We start from the raw sequence: 17758 nt of genomic DNA on the forward strand, positions 1-17758 counted from the left end.
TATCTTTAACCACAGCAACATCTTTCTTCCCTTATTCAGATCTCTCAGCAAAAATGTCATTTACATTTTTATCTAGTTCTTTAGCTTTTCTGAGGCTAAGCGGAAGAAAAGGAAACATACTTTAGTGAGAATATCTAGCAGTATAGTTGAATTGTTCCACAGTATTTATATGGATTATTGGGAACAGAAATCTTGAAAGACTTCATGGCAATTATAGCAAGAAAATATTTATATCAACTACATAACTGAAAAAAATAAGATAATTCATTCTATGCTTAAAATACCTGTTTGCTGAAGGGAGAGAGAGAGATGTACTCTTTTGCTAATTACCGATGGGTGCCAGAAAATAGGATGAATCCTGCATACCTTGATCAGGCAAAACTCCCACTGAATTCAGTGAGAGTCTATCTGAGTAAGGGCAGAATGATGGAGCCTGCAATCTTAAGTCTTAGGGTATGTCTACACTGATGCCACTGTCAGATCGATCTATCCGGATCGATTGAGCGGAAGTGAAGACCTGCTCAATCGATCCAGAAGTCGATCTATTAAAACCACCTCCAAAAAAAGCGTAGAGCTTCATCGACGGGTACACATTTCCCGCCGGTGCAGCGCAGTGGAGATGGCGCACTAAACAGAAGTTATGAAGTCGAGGGGAGTTACGCAAGCTACTCTGCGTAGCTCGTGTAACTCCTGTTGACTGCTGCCGAATTTCACTGGCAGTATAGACCAGGCCTTAGGGATCATAAAAGAAATAACAGCCCTCATATAGCATTTGCCCTTTCAACCTTGAATCATGTCTTCTAAAGGTTTTACACTTTCATTGATTTTAGCCAATTGCTGATACTAAACTTTGTGATTGTGCAAACGTATCTAGCTTTCTGCCCCATTTTAAAATAAAAAATCAGGGGCCCCTTAGTCATGCCTGGGGACTGTGCTAATGCCCCACTACCAGTTAATTACTGGGATGCTCGTAAGATTAAATACCTCTTATCTCTATTTCCCATTGTAGACAGCATCACAAATACAAATGTCCCCACAAAGGCCTCAGTCCTGCCTCACTGGAGTGAACGAGAGTTTTACCACTAACTGCAATGGCTGCAGCATCACATGCGTTGTCACAGCAGGTCTAACCTGGTCGTCTTTACTTGATTTTTATCTGGGAAAAATTCCCAGCAGGCCCAATGTTGAGGTCTGTACTTAGTGGCTGAAGTCAGTCAGTATTTGCCTGAGTAAGGACAATAAAAATCTCAGGATTTGGCCCACAGACTTCAGTGAGTGGGGGGTTTTGCCAGAGTTATGCGCCACATCATTTGGCATATTTTGCTTTTTTATGACTTGGAAACCAGCTTGAAAGATTCAGTCAAGAAAATTTTGGAGGGAGTTCCATTTCAAAATCCAGGCAATACAATTGATGTAGGAAGTGGCTGGCGTCCAGCAATATCTGTATGCTCTTTTCTGAATAGTTTGCCCTTTAAAAATTAACAGGCTAGCAAGTACAAGAACAATTTAAAACATAATGCGAAGATGAGACTGAAGGATGGACATGGACATATGGTTTGTTTATGCAGTGACTGCTCCTGTTTGGAGATCCAGATGCAGGTGGCTCCGTCACATTATACATATCTGTTTGGCATACTGGTTTTTCCATTGTTCCCATTCATAGGTCTAAAGAGAAAAGAAAAAGCAATGTTTATGATTTACGTGGATGTGAAATGAACAAGAAAACGAGATTGGTACAAAAGCAAGATCCATCAGCGTTCATCAGTTTGTCTGGCGTTTATCTAAACAGTGAAGCATCTGCCAGTCGCCAGCTAGTGACACTCCAAAACTCTTTCAGCACCTGATCAATGAAACAATTCCCCATTCTGGATCCCATGCATCTGCTTCATATTGTTCTTTGTGACATGGTATTGCCAAATCCAAACATCAAAAATCATGAATCAGGCCCCAATCATGAGACTGGCTTAAAAATCATGAGATTTAAAAAAAAAAAAAAATGAATGCATTTTGGATTCTTTTTCTTTGCCTTTTGGTTTCTGAACCTTTAGGATACACTCAGGTTATGTTTTCAGGTGTTTCTCTGTAGCCATGAGGGCTAGAAATGTTTTTTTTTTAAATGAAAGCTGATACTTTTACATAATCTCATGACTCCTGGAGTTAGTTCCTTAACATTAAATATTATTAAACTTGTGATAAAACGGCAAGAATTAGCATGTGGCTTTTTTGGAACAAGTACAACCATGATCAAATTTGTCTGCAGCACTAGAACTGGAGGGGAAACAAGCACTCAGGGAAGAGAACTATAATGCAAAGTGGCCTGAACTGATAAGGGTTGGGAGAGCGGGGGGCCTGCAGGCTACTGGGGCAAATCCAGTGCAATGTACTGTAAAGTCCTGCGCAGAGAACAGGAAGTAGACACAAGAAAAAGGAAGGAAGTAACTAAGCTGTCCGTTTATTTGCTGAACTGTCCTACTGTTACTTTTTCATGTAGCTAAGATCTCTGGTTTCCAGACAGGTGTGGCTTCTGGACCGGAAGGTTGAAAGGCCATGTGGTCCAGGGGATGCTTCTGATCTTAAGAAAGTATGTAAATGTTTAATAGCTAATTAACTAAGATCTAAATGTTTGCTTTGTAGAGAAGCCTTGTATCAAACAGAAGTAGGATTGGCAGAATTTGATTTTTATTTTTTTTGTAATTTTGACAGATAATATCAATGTATATTTTTAAGCACTTTTAAAGATTTTTATCAATTTATATGTTCACAGTTGTGCAATTTATGGGTTTTAAGATTTTTTTTTCTATTTTTATCTATTTAAATTTTCACAGTTTTAGGACATTGTGGGGGACAGCCCATATGTTGACATTCAAAAAATTAGAGCTTTATAAATCCTTAAAACACAAATTGCCAACATCGCATGTCAAACTATACAAAGTAAATATCCTCAAATCAACCAGTCATACCTGTTTTTAGTATTCATTTGCTAGTCCATTCGTAATAAGCCTATTTCCTATTAAAAGAACAAATAAGTGGATGTTCACTCTAAGTTCTTAAGCAGCATTCTTACTATTTTGCCTATTTGTAAATTTCAATTATCGATGGAAGTGTATTTTTGTTGGTTTGAATGTGTGCAGTGAAATTACAGTAGAACCTCAGATTTATGAACACCTCAGGAATGGAGATTGTTCGTAACTCTGAAATGTTCGTAACTCTGAACAAAACGTTATGGTTGTTCTTTCAAAAGTTTACCACTGAACTCTGCCTTAATACTGCTTTGAAGCTGTACTGTGCAGAAGAAAAGTACTGCTTTTAACCCTCTTTAAATGAAACAAGCACAGAAACAGTTTCTTTACCTTGTAAAATCTTTTTTTTTTTTTTTAGTAGTTTACATTTAACACAGTGTGCTGTATTGTATTTGTTTTTTTTGTGTGTGTGTGTCTCTGCTGCTGCCAGATTATGTACTTCCGGTTCCAAATGAGATGTGTGGTGGACTGGTCAGCTTGTAACTCTGGTGTTCATAACTCTGAGGTTCTACTGTAATGTTTGCTGACATTTACCGATAAAAATCAAATCCTTCCAAATCGAAAGAAGCAATTTGTCTTTATTTTCAAGGCTCCTCATGACCTATCCCCGCCCTATCTATCAACTCTCATTCTGCATAAAAAGGTCGACTGCTACCTCTGACATGACATCAGCCTCCGTCTCCCACTTGTTAAATTTTCAAACAAGTACTTTCGTGCTTTCTCCCATGCTGCCCCTCGCACTTGGGAAAAGCTCCCCATAAACATCTGCAAAACTAATACATTATCCTCCTTCCAATCCCTCCTTCAACCTCTTCTTTGCTGTGATGCCTACAAAAAACTTGACGACCCGTCAGGCTGCTGATGCACTGAGACCACTGCCTGTCATGCTGACCAGTAATGTCTCAATGTTTCCTTGTACTCCCCCGTTTGTATCCCTCTGTTGTGTCCTGTCTTATACTTGGATTGTAAGCTCCTGGGGGCTTTTTGTTCTGTGTTTGTCTAGCACCTAGCACAATTGGGTCCTAGTCTGTGACTGGGGCTCCTAGGTGCTACAAGAGTACAAATTAATAATAATGGTCATACTTTAAATGAGGATAGAAAGATGGCCGCAAATAATAAGCCTGCTCCTACTTCCAACTTGCTGTGCTCCCTAAGTCTACGAATGGCCAGATGCTGACAAGGGCTGAGCGTCTCAGGCCTGATGCGGCTAACCCTTCTCACTCATGTGAGTTGTAGCTCTGAAAGCATTGGGACTGCTTGTGTGAGCAAAGGATCACAGGTCCAGCCCCCTGCTTAGCCCCCACGGCTCCCATTCACTTCAGGAACTAGACACCTTGAGGAGGTGCTCGGGACACATAGGATCAGGCCCAGTATTGTCAGTGTAATGTCAGAGCCACCTTCTATACTCATCCGGTTTCATCAGTTCCAGCTAAAAGGGAAGTCTCGAGGGCCAGATCCTCAAGCAGTGTATATCTGGCCCCCTCCAGGGGCTTGGGATTTAAACTTCTTTACACCGGCTGAGGATCTCGCTCAATATACACTGCATAGTTTCCCTGAAAATTCATTTGTGGTGGAAAAATAAACCCTAAAGTTGCCAGTGCCAGTCCTCCCGGGGCCAGATCCTGTCGAGAATCAGCCCTTAGTCATTTGAGTTGTACCACTGACTTCTGAAGAGCTGCTATTGAAGTTAGTGGAGCTGCTCACCGGAGTGGCACCAGCTCCTTCCCGGTGGGGGGGCTGAGGTGGGCTAGACAGAAAACTGTGTGTGTGTGTGTGGGGGGGGACTGCGCTATACATCTCGTGGGCACACATACTTATTTTTTTTTAAAACCACGCATTTAAACGTGTGTTTTATTTACGTTAGCCTCAAAAGGAGAATAAAATACATCCAGACAGATCAGTTTTAAACTTCATCTAGCCCGTGAAGTGAGCAGCGCAGGATATTTGGAAGATCTGGAGACAGACGCATAACACAACAACTCACACTGTGGTCAGTCTGGAACAAGGGCCCTCAGTGCTAGTGGGGGTTAACTGAGCACAGGTGCTGTGGGAGGTGTTATGGGGACACCTTCTCTCTGTCCTCAGCAGCGGCTGGAGGATGCAGTAGGTGGGAAGGGGGATGGATGCTGGGTCTATGCGGGTCCTGAGCCCCAGGCAGTTTGCAAACCAAGACCTCTGTCAGCCTGGGCTGGAGCACGTGAAGCTGTGCAGGCACGGGGCAGAGCGCTGCATGCTGGGGATGTGAACCAGGCAGGGAGGAAGACCTTGACTCCTCAGATAAGTCCAGCCCCACAAGGCGAGCCACACACAACAGACCTGAGCTCCCTTCCCAGCGCTGGCTTGCTGCGGCCAGACAATGAGCTGCAACACTGCCCCACCAGTCAGAAACTGCCCTGTCCCTGCCTCACGGATGCCATTTGGGGAGCAGGGGACAGATACCCCCCAGATTTCATACCGCATTATAATCTTATGAGTCGTGTGTGTGTGAGTGAGAGAGAGAGAGACTATGTGTTGGGGAGTGTGTGAGGGAGACTGTGTGAGAGTGTGTATGTGTTGGGGGAGTGTGTGTAGTAGACGCTGTATGTGTATGAGAAAGAGAGAGAGAGAGTATATGTTGGGTGTGTGTGTGAGAGAGATTATGTGTCTGAAAGTGTCTGTGTATGTGTTGAGGGAGTGTGTGTGGGAGGCTATGTGACAGTGTGTGTATGGGTGTGTGCGGGTGTGTGTAGTAGACGCTGTGTGTGTGAGAGAGAGTGTATGTGCTGGGGGGAGTATGTGAGAGAGACTGTGTGTGTCTAAGAAAGAGAGTGTGTGTGTGTGTGAGAGAGACTGTGTGTGACAGTGTGTGTGTGGGGAGTGTGTGTAATAGATGCTGTGTGTGTATGAGAGCGAGATAGAGAGTATGTGTTGGTGGAGTGTGTGAGAGAGACTGTGTGAGTCTGAGAGAATGTGTGTGTGTGTTGGGGGAGTGTGTGTGGGGGATTGTGTGTGCCTGAGTGTGTCAGTGCCCTGTCTCTTTAAGACGAGCCCTCAGGAGCCTGCACACTTGTTCAGTACAGCAGCAGCCGCAGCTCCCGCCCCGCTCCAGAGCCAGAGGCACCAGCACAGACAGGCTCCCTGCCCTGTCCTCCCACACCAGCTGAGCGGAGACTCACTCGGGCGCGATCACCTCTAGCAACGGGCGCACTCCCCCAGTGCCCTGCCAGCCCTGGATCAGCTTCCCAAAGAAGGGGAGACTTAAGGGTCAACACGGGGCTCACAGCCTCGGTGGTGTCTGCTGCTGAAGAGCCAATGTCCTGCCTCTGGCCCAGGCTGGCATCAGCAGGGGCGCTGGCTGTGCAAATCTCTGGAGCACGGCCCGGGCTGCAAATCTGGCAGGTCAGGGGATCCCTGAGCGCAAAGGGATGGAATGGAAGAAGATGGTTTTCCTCTAATCTAGGCAAGCAGAAGCCTCGGCCTCCTCCCTGCAGATCAGCTGGGTGCCAACCCGCTTCCCCCGGCTGCCGCTGTCTGCAGGTGGTGGGGAGCAGCAGGGGGAAGTGAGTGTGTCTGCTGGGGGTGGGGCGGCATCCAGCAGCTGCGGCTCTCTCTGCTCTGCCTTCAGAGCTGGGCGACTGGAGCGGCAGCTGCTGGCCGGGCACCCAGCTCTGAAGGCAGCACTGCCGCGAGCAGCTGGAACGAGTGGCTACGGGAGGGAGGGGGAGTCTAAGACCAATTTTGGAGTGGTTATAACCCCTGCAAGTTCTCCTACCACTGCCCCTGCTGCTCACCACAGCAAGGACTCCCGTGAATAAAAGTTTTCAGGATTGGGCCTTTAATTCTCGTTTCCCAGCAATGTCTGTGATCATCATTTTATTCGTTAAGATAAATTCCAAGTTTTAAATGCCTCATGTTGCAAAAAGAAAATGGGTCCTTCCTCTCCAAGTGCTCACAGCCCAAACGTTCTCCTTCTGGCCTGAAGCTTTCCAAGTTTTGGTCATCCCTCAGGTGAATTTCTGGGGACAGTTTGAGTGCAATCCATTCAGCCGTTTTTGAATGGAGTAGGGAGAAATATACATACTTGTTCCCCTTTCCCCAAGATTTCATTTTGTGCACAAATGACACATCAGCACATGAACTTGACGGACTGAGAAATAATTGCTTTGCTAAGCTTGTTTGGGGAAAAGTTTTAAAATAATGGAAATGTAAGTAATTAAAAAATATTTTTTCAGGCATGCACAGTCAGATAAAGACAATCTATTTCCTGAGGCACTTGGTATCTTACGCTAATAGTTCTACACTCCAGAGTTCTGCTGTTAGGTTTTTCCCATATTAACATAGCATAATAATTTCAATGGGAGTTTTGGGTAGGCAAACATTGGCAATATTTTTATTATTTATTATTGTAGCATCTAAATGCCCCAGGCATGGACTAAGACCCCATTGTGCTGCGTGCTGTATAAAACACAGAACAAAAGGATAGGTCATGACGTGATGACTGACCTCTTGGCCAATACACAAGGGATTGAATGTCGCAACCAGACAGACGACCAGACAACCAGAGCTAAAAGCATGAGCTGCTGCAGCTTGACCTAAAGAATCAATCCTTCTTAGGTGGAGGCTGTAACAGAGCTAAGTGAATTTTTTTGGTGAATAGCAAAGTCATCACAAAATGCATTTTTCAATTCACCAAAGCTATTGGCGAATTAGGGTCAAAGTTAGTGAACGGTTTTGGCCGAAACAATTGGAATTTTATTTTAAAAAATGTTGAAGTGAATTGATTCAGCCATTTCAAAACAAAATATATTGAATTTTTGTTTCAAAAATGGCATTTTGTTTTGAAATTTAACTTTTAAAAAAAGAGACGCTAAAAAGCATCCTACATCTAAAAAAAAAAATCCAAAACCCTTGCTTTGGGTTGAACAAAATGTTTCATTCGACCTGAAACAAACATTTTTCATTTGGCAAGGAAAAACAGAAAAAAATTCACTTTTGGTTCGAACTGAACCAACTTTATTTTTATTTTTCAGTTTGACCTCCAAACCAAAAAAATAAATGATATGCTCAGCACTTGAACGCAACAACTATTCTCTGTGGATCCGCACAGAGGGGGACCTGTAATACATACTCACCAGTGGGCTAAAATAGCACTTACATAGCAAGGCAATAAATGTCTCAAATTGGAGATAGAGTGAGATAATAGAGGCTTATATTTTTTAGGTTCCTGTGTAAATCTGCTATGATGTGGTCACGATACTGTGGTAGCAGTGTTATATTTAAAGATCAGAAGGCATTTTTCATTCTAAAAATCTTTCACAAAACATTACTCTTCAGGCTGCAATTTCTAATGCTTGATCTCAGTCTAGAAATTAATTTTTAAAAAGTTTTTAACAATCTGGTAACCATTCTGTATTATGGAAATATAAAAAAGTGCTTCTCTGATGTTAATGAATTTATTCATTTAGGTAACTAAAAAAGAGTTGACATTTAAAATCTAATAGATGTGGGTCCTGAAGGGGGAATGTGAGCTTAGCTTTGTCTGCAGATTTTGGATTTGCAAAAGAAAAGGCTTTGGAGGTTTTAAAATACTACTTAAATTCCTTAAATCCAGATCGCCTAAATGCTAATCCCAAAACTAATACTTAAGGCTTGTCTATAGTATGGATTTGTCCACTGATGTAGTTCCACTAGTGCAAATCCCTAGTGTGCACTCACTGTGCCAAGTGTAAAAGGAAGCTCACACAAGTGCGACTTGCCCGTTTAAAACGCCTTCTGTGGGCCTTAGGCAAGTCATTTAAAGCCACTTAAACTTGTCTGCCTCAGTTTCCCCTTAATCAACACAGTGCTGTTATAAAGTCTAAGTTAAGGGGGTAATAGCTTTGAAGAAGGACAATAAGAGTGTGATCTTACAAGCTCTTAGTGTGTGCCCATGGGAGATAACAGAGAGAACTTGTGGCGTTGGACCTGAATGCTAGTTGTCACTACTGTGTTACCTATTTACTGTTAACAGGTACATTTCACAGGCTGGTTATCTGAATGTGCAGTCATATATTCAGATAAATAAACATGCAATTATTTGGGAAAGGGGGAAAGAAATGATATCCAAAACTCTATGTTAAGGCAACAGAATGGGCCAGATACTGCATCTCGACTCCAGTAGTGGTTTTGGGAACAGAAAAATGCAAGATAATGGGCCTTACATTTGAGAAGTCAAAAATTCAGAGCATTCAAGTTTCCATAGCAATTTTAACTGCTTACTTGGGTGCATATATTATGACTGGTTCTGTTGTTACACAATTAGGGCTTGATCCTAAAAGGTGCTGAGCACTCTGGCCCTGATCCAGAAACGGATTTAAGAACATCTCAGCTTTAAGCATGTGTGTAGTCCCATTGTCTTCAGTAGAATCATGCATGTGCTTAAATGTTTTTTTGGGTCAAGGCCAGAGGGCTCAGCTGCTTGCAGTCCTTAGATAACAGGGGCAATGTGACAGCATGACTGGTGGAAAAACAAAGCAATTATTCTTTCCCCTATTATCCTAGATGGAGACATGTAACATTTGGTGTATATATTGGGTGATCCTCTGATGAAAGTAATTCACATGCACAAAGCTTTCAGACTGCAAACTCTTTGAGGCATGGACCGTCTTCCTGTGTGTCTGTACAGGGACATACTACCACATACTGAGTGCCACTGTAATTGAAATGGTAAATAATAATAGCAAAAGGGAAGGGGTTAAAGTGAGAACCTTGTCTGCTTTTCCTAACTGAATGCACACATAAATCCTCAGAATTACTATTATCTGAACATGGAGGGATGTGGGGAGAATGCACAGGACTTTTTGGCTTGTGGTATCAGTTTACTTTATAACATGCTGTGCAGGAAGCCACTGAACTAAAAAGAAAATACCCCAGAATGGAAGTTTACCAACCTTTTACATTTGCATCTTCGTCTTCTGATTTCTTAAATAAAAAGAAATAAGATGAAGTTCAAAGAATTGGCGAGTCATGGTACAGTAAAAAAGACACTGCAACAACCCATTTTGGCATTACGCTTTCCACCCCCAATCATCCTCTGCATGCTAGAGCTGAGTTTGTATTTGCTGTAGGTTTGGTTCAGCCACTGTGTCTTTTAGTTTTCTTTCAGGCAACCCTTAAGCAAAGCAAGTAGTCCTTATCCAAGCATGTAATCCTATTGAAGTTAATGAAATTGCTCCCATGAGTAAGGGCGACTCATGTGAATAATGGCTGCAAAATCGAGTCTTTGGTTGGTATTCAGGTCTTTACTTCAAAACCAGAGCATTGGCTGTACATTACTTTTCGATTTGGAAAGCCAGTGAAAATTAGTTTGCAGCAATTATGTCTACACCAGGTAAGCGGCATGGATTGCCAAGAGAGCACAACCAAATTTACATCAATGTAGCTGAGATCTGACCCAGAAAAACAGGAGGACTTTCTGAGTAAAGGTCACCTTCTGTGGCCATGTCCTCTTCATGGAATCCATTTCTGTCACCAATGTAGTCTGCAGTTGGGCCAGATCCCCACTTGGTGTCAATTAGCATTGCTCCATTTACTTCAAAGGATTTACAGACCAACAGCAGATTTACACCAACTGGGGATCTGGCCCACTTAGCCAAAATCATCCCTGGCGTCACTCCACTGATGCTGCACCAGGGCTATATTTGACACAATATACTGGAGAGCCATTTATTTTCGCACAAAAGCAGGCCACATCTTTGGGTGAAATTATTTTCATGGCCCTGGCTGCCCTCAGCTAGGGGAATCTCCATGCCACTCACCGGTTGTAGCAATAATGGCTTAAAATGAATTTTCACTGATGCTTCAAATTGGCACCAAGAGCAAAAAATAACTGACGGCCGCGACATGCAGTTCAGCAGCATTTCAAAACGTCTGGTCTAACGGCTGTCACCGGAGCGTTGGGCCGAGATGCCCTATTCACAAGGAAACACTTGATGTGCTGAGCACCTGCTATGAGGTGCAGAGGGCCTTTTGCTCCCATTGACTTCAATGGGAGTTTGTCTTCATTGAAGGTGGCCAAATTAGGCTCATATCCTGCAAGCACTTTAATATCTGGTCACCTGTTTTGCTAAAATAGGAATGATTTCCATGGAAGGCTATTTAAGTGTTATTTAGTATTATAAGCTCTATTGTGAGGTTATCACTGCACTGCAGATGTGGCTCTTAAATGAAATGCCCTTTCTTTTGGTATTCTGGGGCGTTGGTGGCTAATATTTCGTAAGGCTGGTCTACACGCAGAAATTGTATCCATTGAGCTCCATCAGTTTTTAAATGGTTAAGTGGTGATTTGATTACAGGCCATAAGTGGCTACATGGGGAACAAATATTTGACGATGAGCTCTTCAGTCTGGCAGAGAAAGGTAGAACACGATCCCACGGCTGGAAGCTAAAGTTAAACAAATTCAGCCTGGAAAAGCATACATTTTTAATACATCCAGGCATACATTTTTCATGGGGCGAGTAATTAATGACTAGAACAATTTGCCAAGGTGCATGGTGGATTTGCCATCACTGACAATTTGAAAATCAAGACTAGATGTTTTTCTAAAAGATATCTAAAAAGAAAATCTGCCCTAGGAATTATTTGGGGGAAGTTCTATGGCCTGTGTTATACAGGAGGTCAGACTAGTTGATCGCAGTGGTCTCTTCTGGCCCTGGTATCTATGAATAAATCAATTTAATTTCAATTGGCACAGTTCCCTTGTGTGGTACATTGGTAATAGAGTGGCTAATACCCAGTCAGCTCAATTCAGCAGCAAACCAATTTAAGAGCGTTCCCACAACTGGTTTAGAAAACTGATTCAGTTAAATCAGTGCGACTTCTGTGTGTAAATCAGGTCTTACTGAATTAAACTAAGCTTATTTGAGTGAGGATTAAGCTGATATAAGCATGTCTACATTAATGATTTGTACCAGTGTACATAGATAGATTTTAAATTGATTTAGGTTCACCTGCTCACCTTTGTCTACACACAGCTTTTGCACTGATTAACCGTATCAGTCTCTAAATACATTTAATTAAATCGCTAGTGTGGATGCAGTTATATCAATATAGAAATTTAGTATCGGTAAAGCTTGTTTTAGTAAATTTACTCTATTTATACTCTATTGTCTCCTCACGGTCTAGTCCCTCTTTACACTACCTAGTCCTATATCAACTTGACCCTTACACTACAGGAGGAACTTATAGACAAGGAAAATACTGAAATCAATCTTAACGCTGCTCTTTCCTTCATATTCATGGCATTGTGCGTACAACCGAATGTTTGGTTTTCCTTATAGTGTAAGTAGCTATGAAGTACCCAGCCCCCATGAGCCCCTGATCTGCTGGAACCCTGCTCTTCGGCCTCAGAACTAAGGAGTATCTGTCTCACACTGGCTCAATTGAATTGAGAGCGATTCTCTTACTTTGACACACTATGATGGTGGTCAGCAAGGCAATGAAGAGAAGGAGACAGCCACTTGCTAAGGGGACCAAGATGTAAAGGTTACAGGAGAAATCCAGCCCTTTCTTTACGGGTTTCTCTGCAGAAATAAAATAGAGTAAAAAATAAAAATAAACCAGGAGCCAGCAGCAAACTCCGTAGCCACGAGCGCAACGTTCAAGGAATTGCAGGAGCTGCAGAGAAACTCTCCAGCAAAAGGATCCATCCAGTTTTCAACGCAGTGCCCTGACTCCATATCCCCTTTCCTCTCTCCTCCACCAGAACAGAGCATGCCGTGGCTTCAGCAATTCCGCCCACTGCGTCTCGCTGGATCCGCTCCACAAAGAGGTGGGATCCTCATGCAGTAATTGGGGCGGGGGAGGGAGGGGCGATACAGGATGCACTCAGAGCAGGGGAGGGAGAGATTCAGGGTCCACAATGTGCAGTGGAGATACTGAGCCGGTTCTGGTACTCGACAGAGATCACAGCAGGGAGGCTGGTGCTGGCGCTTGTGTGTGGAGACACTAAACTTATCCCCATGGTTTGTTTAATGAGCCTTTCTTGGACTTCCCTCGGCAGGGAAAACACATCACCCATTCCATAATAAACACGGGCCTGGGATCGAACTCTCTGGTCTGCACATCCCACACAGTCCAGCACTGTCAAGGGGCCAGAGGCCTGCGCACACTAATAAGTGATACAGGCTTGGAAGTGTTGTAATTGCTTTGCAATGGACCGTTCAGTCTGGGAAAGCCACTGCGAGCTTGGGACCCAGGCAGAGCGAGCAACAACATGTGAGATAATAAATAGCAAGCTCCTCAACACACACAGATAGGAGCCACCGTGTATCGGGGGAAGAGGCTTCAACCAGAGCACTGCACGCATCCCACCTGGGGACCCAGATCCCAGCTGGGGGCCTTGCCTCCCCCAAAGCTGTGTGGACAAGTCATTACCTGGGACTGGGGAGCCTACGCAGCCCCTGAGTTCCTTGCTGTGCGACGTGCTGGGCTGGGTGGTGGTTGCCTTCGTAGAGGGGGCTCTGGTGGGGGGTGCTGTAAACAAGAATGGAAACAACAGGTGGTGAAATCAATCTCTGTCCCTTCATCTCCTCTCGCTGCCTTCCTCTGTCTCTCCATCCAAGACTCACTCCCCCAACAGGGCATGGGAGGCTGTGCTCCCACGTACCCAGGCATAGCCCATCTGGACAGCAACTCTTTCCCCAGCCAAGTCTACTCTGTAGGGACGTCCTAGGGGCGATCCCACTCCTGGAACAGACTCTAAAGAGCAGCAAACTCCCTCACCATCTATCTCTTTAATTGATTTTATCCTGCTCCCATCATTATAGTATCTGAGCGCCTTCCATATAAAATCAATAGCCACAGCAAAACCCCTAGTGGACTCTCTGGCACTTAGCCCTTTCTGGGGTCAAACTCTGCTTAGGACAGTTTCGTTTTTGATTTTTAAAAGTATTTTCTTAATGTTTAGGGGTTTGGTCGGTAGAAGGGGGTGTCAGCGATGGGGTTGGTTGGGTGGAAGGGGGTCTCAGCGATGGGTTGGTTGGGTGGAAGGGGGTGTCAGCGATGGGTTGGTTGGGTGGAAGGGGGTGTCAGCGATGGGGTTGGTTGGGTGGAAGGGGGTGTCAGCGATGGGGTTGGTTGGGTGGAAGGGCGTGGTGGTGATGGGGTTGGTTGAGTAGAAGGGGTGGCAGGGTTTTGAGCATCATTCCTATGGTGTTATCCATAGAATCATAGCGCTGGAAGGGACCTCGAGAGGTCATCTAGTCCTGTCCCCTGCACTCATGGCAGGACTAAGCATTATCTAGACCATCCCCTGACAGGTGGTTTTTTTCTAACCTGCTCTTAAAAATCTCCAGTGATGGAGATTCCACAACCTCCCTAGGCAATTGATTCCAGTGATTAACCACCCTGACAGTTAGGAAGTTTTTCCTAATGTCCAACCTAAACCTGCCTTGCTGCCGTTTAAGCCCATTGCTTCTTGTCCTGTCCTCAGAGGTTAAGAAGAACAATTTTTCTCCCTCCTCCTTGTAACAATCTTTTATGTACTTGAAAACTGTTATCATGTCCCCTCTCAGTCTTCTCTTCTCCAGGCTAAACAAACCCAGTTCTTTCAGTCTTGCCTCATAGGTCGTGTTTTCTAGACCTTTAATCATTTTTGTTGCTCTTCTCTGGACTTTCTCCAATTTGTCCACATCTTCCCTGAAATGTGGCGCCCAGAACTGGACACAATACACCACTTGAGGCCTAATCAGCATGGCGTGCAGTGGAAGAATTACTACTCGTGTCTTACTTACAACACTCCTGCTAATACATCCCAGAATCATGTTCGCTTTTTTTGCAACAGCACTACACTATTGATTCATTTTTAGCTTGTGATCCACTCTGACCCCCAGATCCCTTTCCGCAGTGCTCCTTCCTAGGCAGTCATTTCCCATTTTGTATGTGTGCAGCTGATTGTTCCTTCCTAACTGGAGCACTTTGCATTTGTCCTTATTGAATTTCATCTTATTTACCTCAGACCAATTCTCCAGTTTGTCCAGATCATTCTGAATTATAATCCTATCCTCCAAAGCACTTGCAACCCCTCCCAGCTTGGTATCATCTGCAAACTTAATAAGTGTATTCTCTATGCCATTATCTAAATCATTGATGAAAATATTGAACAGAACCGGACCCAGAACTGATCCCTGTGGAACCCCACTCATTATGACCTTCCAGCATGACTGTGAACTATTGATAACTGCTCTCTGGGAACTGTTTTACAACCAGTTTTGCACCCACCTTATAGTAGCTCCATCTAGGTTGTATTTCCCTAGTTTTTCTAAGAGCAGGTCATGCAGGACAGTATCAAAAGCCTTACTAAAATCAAGATAAATCACATCTATCGCCTCCCCCCTATCCACAAGGCTTGTTACTTTGCTGAGCCACGACTGGGAACGGGGAGGGGAAAATGATCAGGCATCTATCTCATCGTCTCCAGTCTCCTGAGGGAGGAGGAGCTCCAGGCAAACTACTAGCAAACCCACACTCTCCACAGGGACAGCCAGCCTCTGGCACGTACAGGCAGTGACTGGAGGTGAAGGGGAGTGATTGAGAAGGAGGGTGAGGCAGGGGCAAGGAATCTGCATGGCTGAGACATTCAGGAGAAGCGAGACATTGAGAGGGGAGTCCTTGGCAAAAGGATCTCTGCAGGGACCCCTGACATCCACCCACACACCTTTCTTCTCTTGGGCACACAAGAAGAAAGGACCAGGTCTGTGGGGCGACGAGGATGGAGATGGGCGGGCCGGGAAGGGGACTGCTGGGGCTCCAGCACAGCCAGAGGGGGTGAGGTTGGTGCTGACCTGGCAGGTATAGCTCGAGGCCGGAGCTGAAGTGCAGCATCTGGTTGTGGTTGACGATGCAGTAATAACTGCCCTGGTCCTGGGTCTCGAAGGACTTCACGGTGAGTCTGTAGGTGCTGGATTCTCTGTTTGCCTCGAAGCGCGCAGGTGGGTGTCCATTCTCCGTTGACGCCACCCGGGAAAGGGAGGAAATGAACAAGATGAACTGGGGGGCAGCGTCCCTGTGCTGGCGCATCCAGGACACGCCGCTGTCGGACAGGCTCCGGTCTGAAATCACACACTCCAGCTCCATTCTGCGTTTCAGGGCTAGGCTACTGCTGCCTCTGACCTTCACACTCATTTTGCTCCTCTGGCTCAGAGACCTGCAGCAGCCTGAGGGAAAGAAATCCAGACAGCACAATTATCAGCACGGCTCACCCCCATCCACAGAGAGTGTCCTGAACGCCATCCCAAGCGGTATTCTTCTTACTGCGGTCTCAGATCTTGGTCAAAGCTTCACCCTTACTGATTAGTGCCATGCGGATACCCAGAGCAATGAGCCAGGAGCGTGGACAGGGCTAAGGGATCAGCAGCCCGGGGTAATACATTTTGGTGACTGCTAGGATTCATCTCTACAGTGTGCTCTGCAATCACCCATGTCCTTACAAACAGCTGCCCCAGCTCAGTAGATTATCTGAAGGCACCTGGGTGGAAGTTCAGGTTTCACCAACATGTACCAAGTTTTTTTTTAAATGCTGCATTATTGTTGACTGTGCTGGAACCCCCCCAAAAATTGAGATATTCTGCTCTCAATCACACTGGTGTAAGTCTGAAGTAACTCCACTGACGGCACCTGCATGCCTGAACTCAGACTCTGGGTCATTTTCTCTATTTACTCGCAGAAACAAAGTAAAGAGCAAAACTGAAAATTGGTCTCGTGGGGTTTATCTGCTTTTTAACCTTTGTTTTGACTCCTTATCCATTTATTTTAACTCTTCCATCCATATGTCTCTGGAGAGAACACCCTAAAATCCATTATTAATTACACTTCTTATAGAGGTTACACTTAATAGAAATTCCATACTCACACAAGCTCAGAACGAGAAAAAACAGCGAAGAAGCGAATCTGGCCATTATCTCCTTGTGCCGACTGTTCTCAAGAAAGGCGCAGCGGAACAAAGATGAATTCACTGGTTTGACTTCATAGGACGTACTAGTGCTTTTTGGACAGGATGTGATGTCAGCAAACATCATAGGAAAGTTTCTCAGCCTCCAAGATTAAATGAAGCGAGAGGAGAAGAGTTCATCCCTAATTCAGCCTTGTTTCATTTTTAAATTTTGATTTCAATCATCTTTCCGTATGTAAAGCCTTCACTTTGTAACCAAGGATGATCTGTCATGTATGTGTCTTCTTGTCAGCTACTGTACTTTTCCTTTACCATTCACTAAAAGAATATTGATTGGAATAGCATTGCATCCTTTAGACCGGTGGGTCTCAATTTTTTCCATACTGGGCTCCACTCCCAGACTCTACTCCCATCTAATTGGGATCTAGTTGGAATCCTTCTCCCGTTCAGCAATATGGGAAGTACAGGGTGGTTGTGACCCGTGGTTAAGAGCCTGTGGTTTAGATCTCAGTGTTTAGATCCCATATCTCCTATTTCCTGATGGAAAGTTCATTGCAGGCTGCACCCATGTAGTTGCGCCACTGTATCGCTTCAGTGAAGTTGCTACCTACGTCGATGGTAGGGTTTCTCCTGTCGGCCTAGGTAACCTACCTCCCCGAAAGGCATTAGCTATGCCGATGGGAGAAGCCCTGCTGTTGACAGAGCACTGTCTATATTGGGAGTTAGGTCAGTATAACTGCGTTTACAACCCAAGCGATGTAGTTATAGAATCATGGAATCACAGAAGATTAGGGTTGGAAGGGACCTCAGGAGGTCATTTAGTCCAACCCC

At 44.5% G+C, this 17758-nt stretch overlaps 1 protein-coding gene across 1 annotated transcript; it reads right to left on the reverse strand.

The window, feature by feature from the left end:
- Positions 1-1058: 1058 nt before the first annotated feature.
- Positions 1059-17054, reverse strand: CD8A (CD8 subunit alpha). The gene is made up of 6 exons (XM_067567622.1): positions 16889-17054; positions 15822-16193; positions 13414-13512; positions 12444-12560; positions 9929-9959; positions 1059-1665 (listed from the first exon to the last, which is right to left on the reverse strand). The coding sequence occupies exons 1-6, from the start codon at positions 17052-17054 to the stop codon at positions 1614-1616; spliced, it is 837 nt and encodes a 278-aa protein (XP_067423723.1). The 3' UTR covers positions 1059-1613.
- Positions 17055-17758: the final 704 nt, after the last annotated feature.

The sequence above is a fragment of the Emydura macquarii genome, unplaced genomic scaffold, assembly GCF_026122565.2.
Source record: "Emydura macquarii macquarii isolate MOO-44397 ecotype Brisbane River unplaced genomic scaffold, CSIRO-AGI_Emac_v2 contig_2795, whole genome shotgun sequence".
In the NCBI taxonomy this organism is placed as follows: domain Eukaryota; kingdom Metazoa; phylum Chordata; order Testudines; family Chelidae; genus Emydura; species Emydura macquarii.

Bases quoted from the DNA above. Each gene is read 5' to 3' on its own strand.
- CD8A (XM_067567622.1), bottom strand. From the start codon at position 17,054: ATGATGTTTGCTGACATCACATCCTGTCCAAAAAGCACTAGTACGTCC. The intron at 9,960-12,443 runs GTAAGAGAATCG...TTTTTATTTAAG, and splicing joins CACCATCATAGTGTGTCAAA to AAATCAGAAGACGAAGATGC. The intron at 1,666-9,928 runs GTTGGTAAACTT...TTTTCTCTTTAG, and splicing joins CGAAGATGCAAATGTAAAAG to ACCTATGAATGGGAACAATG.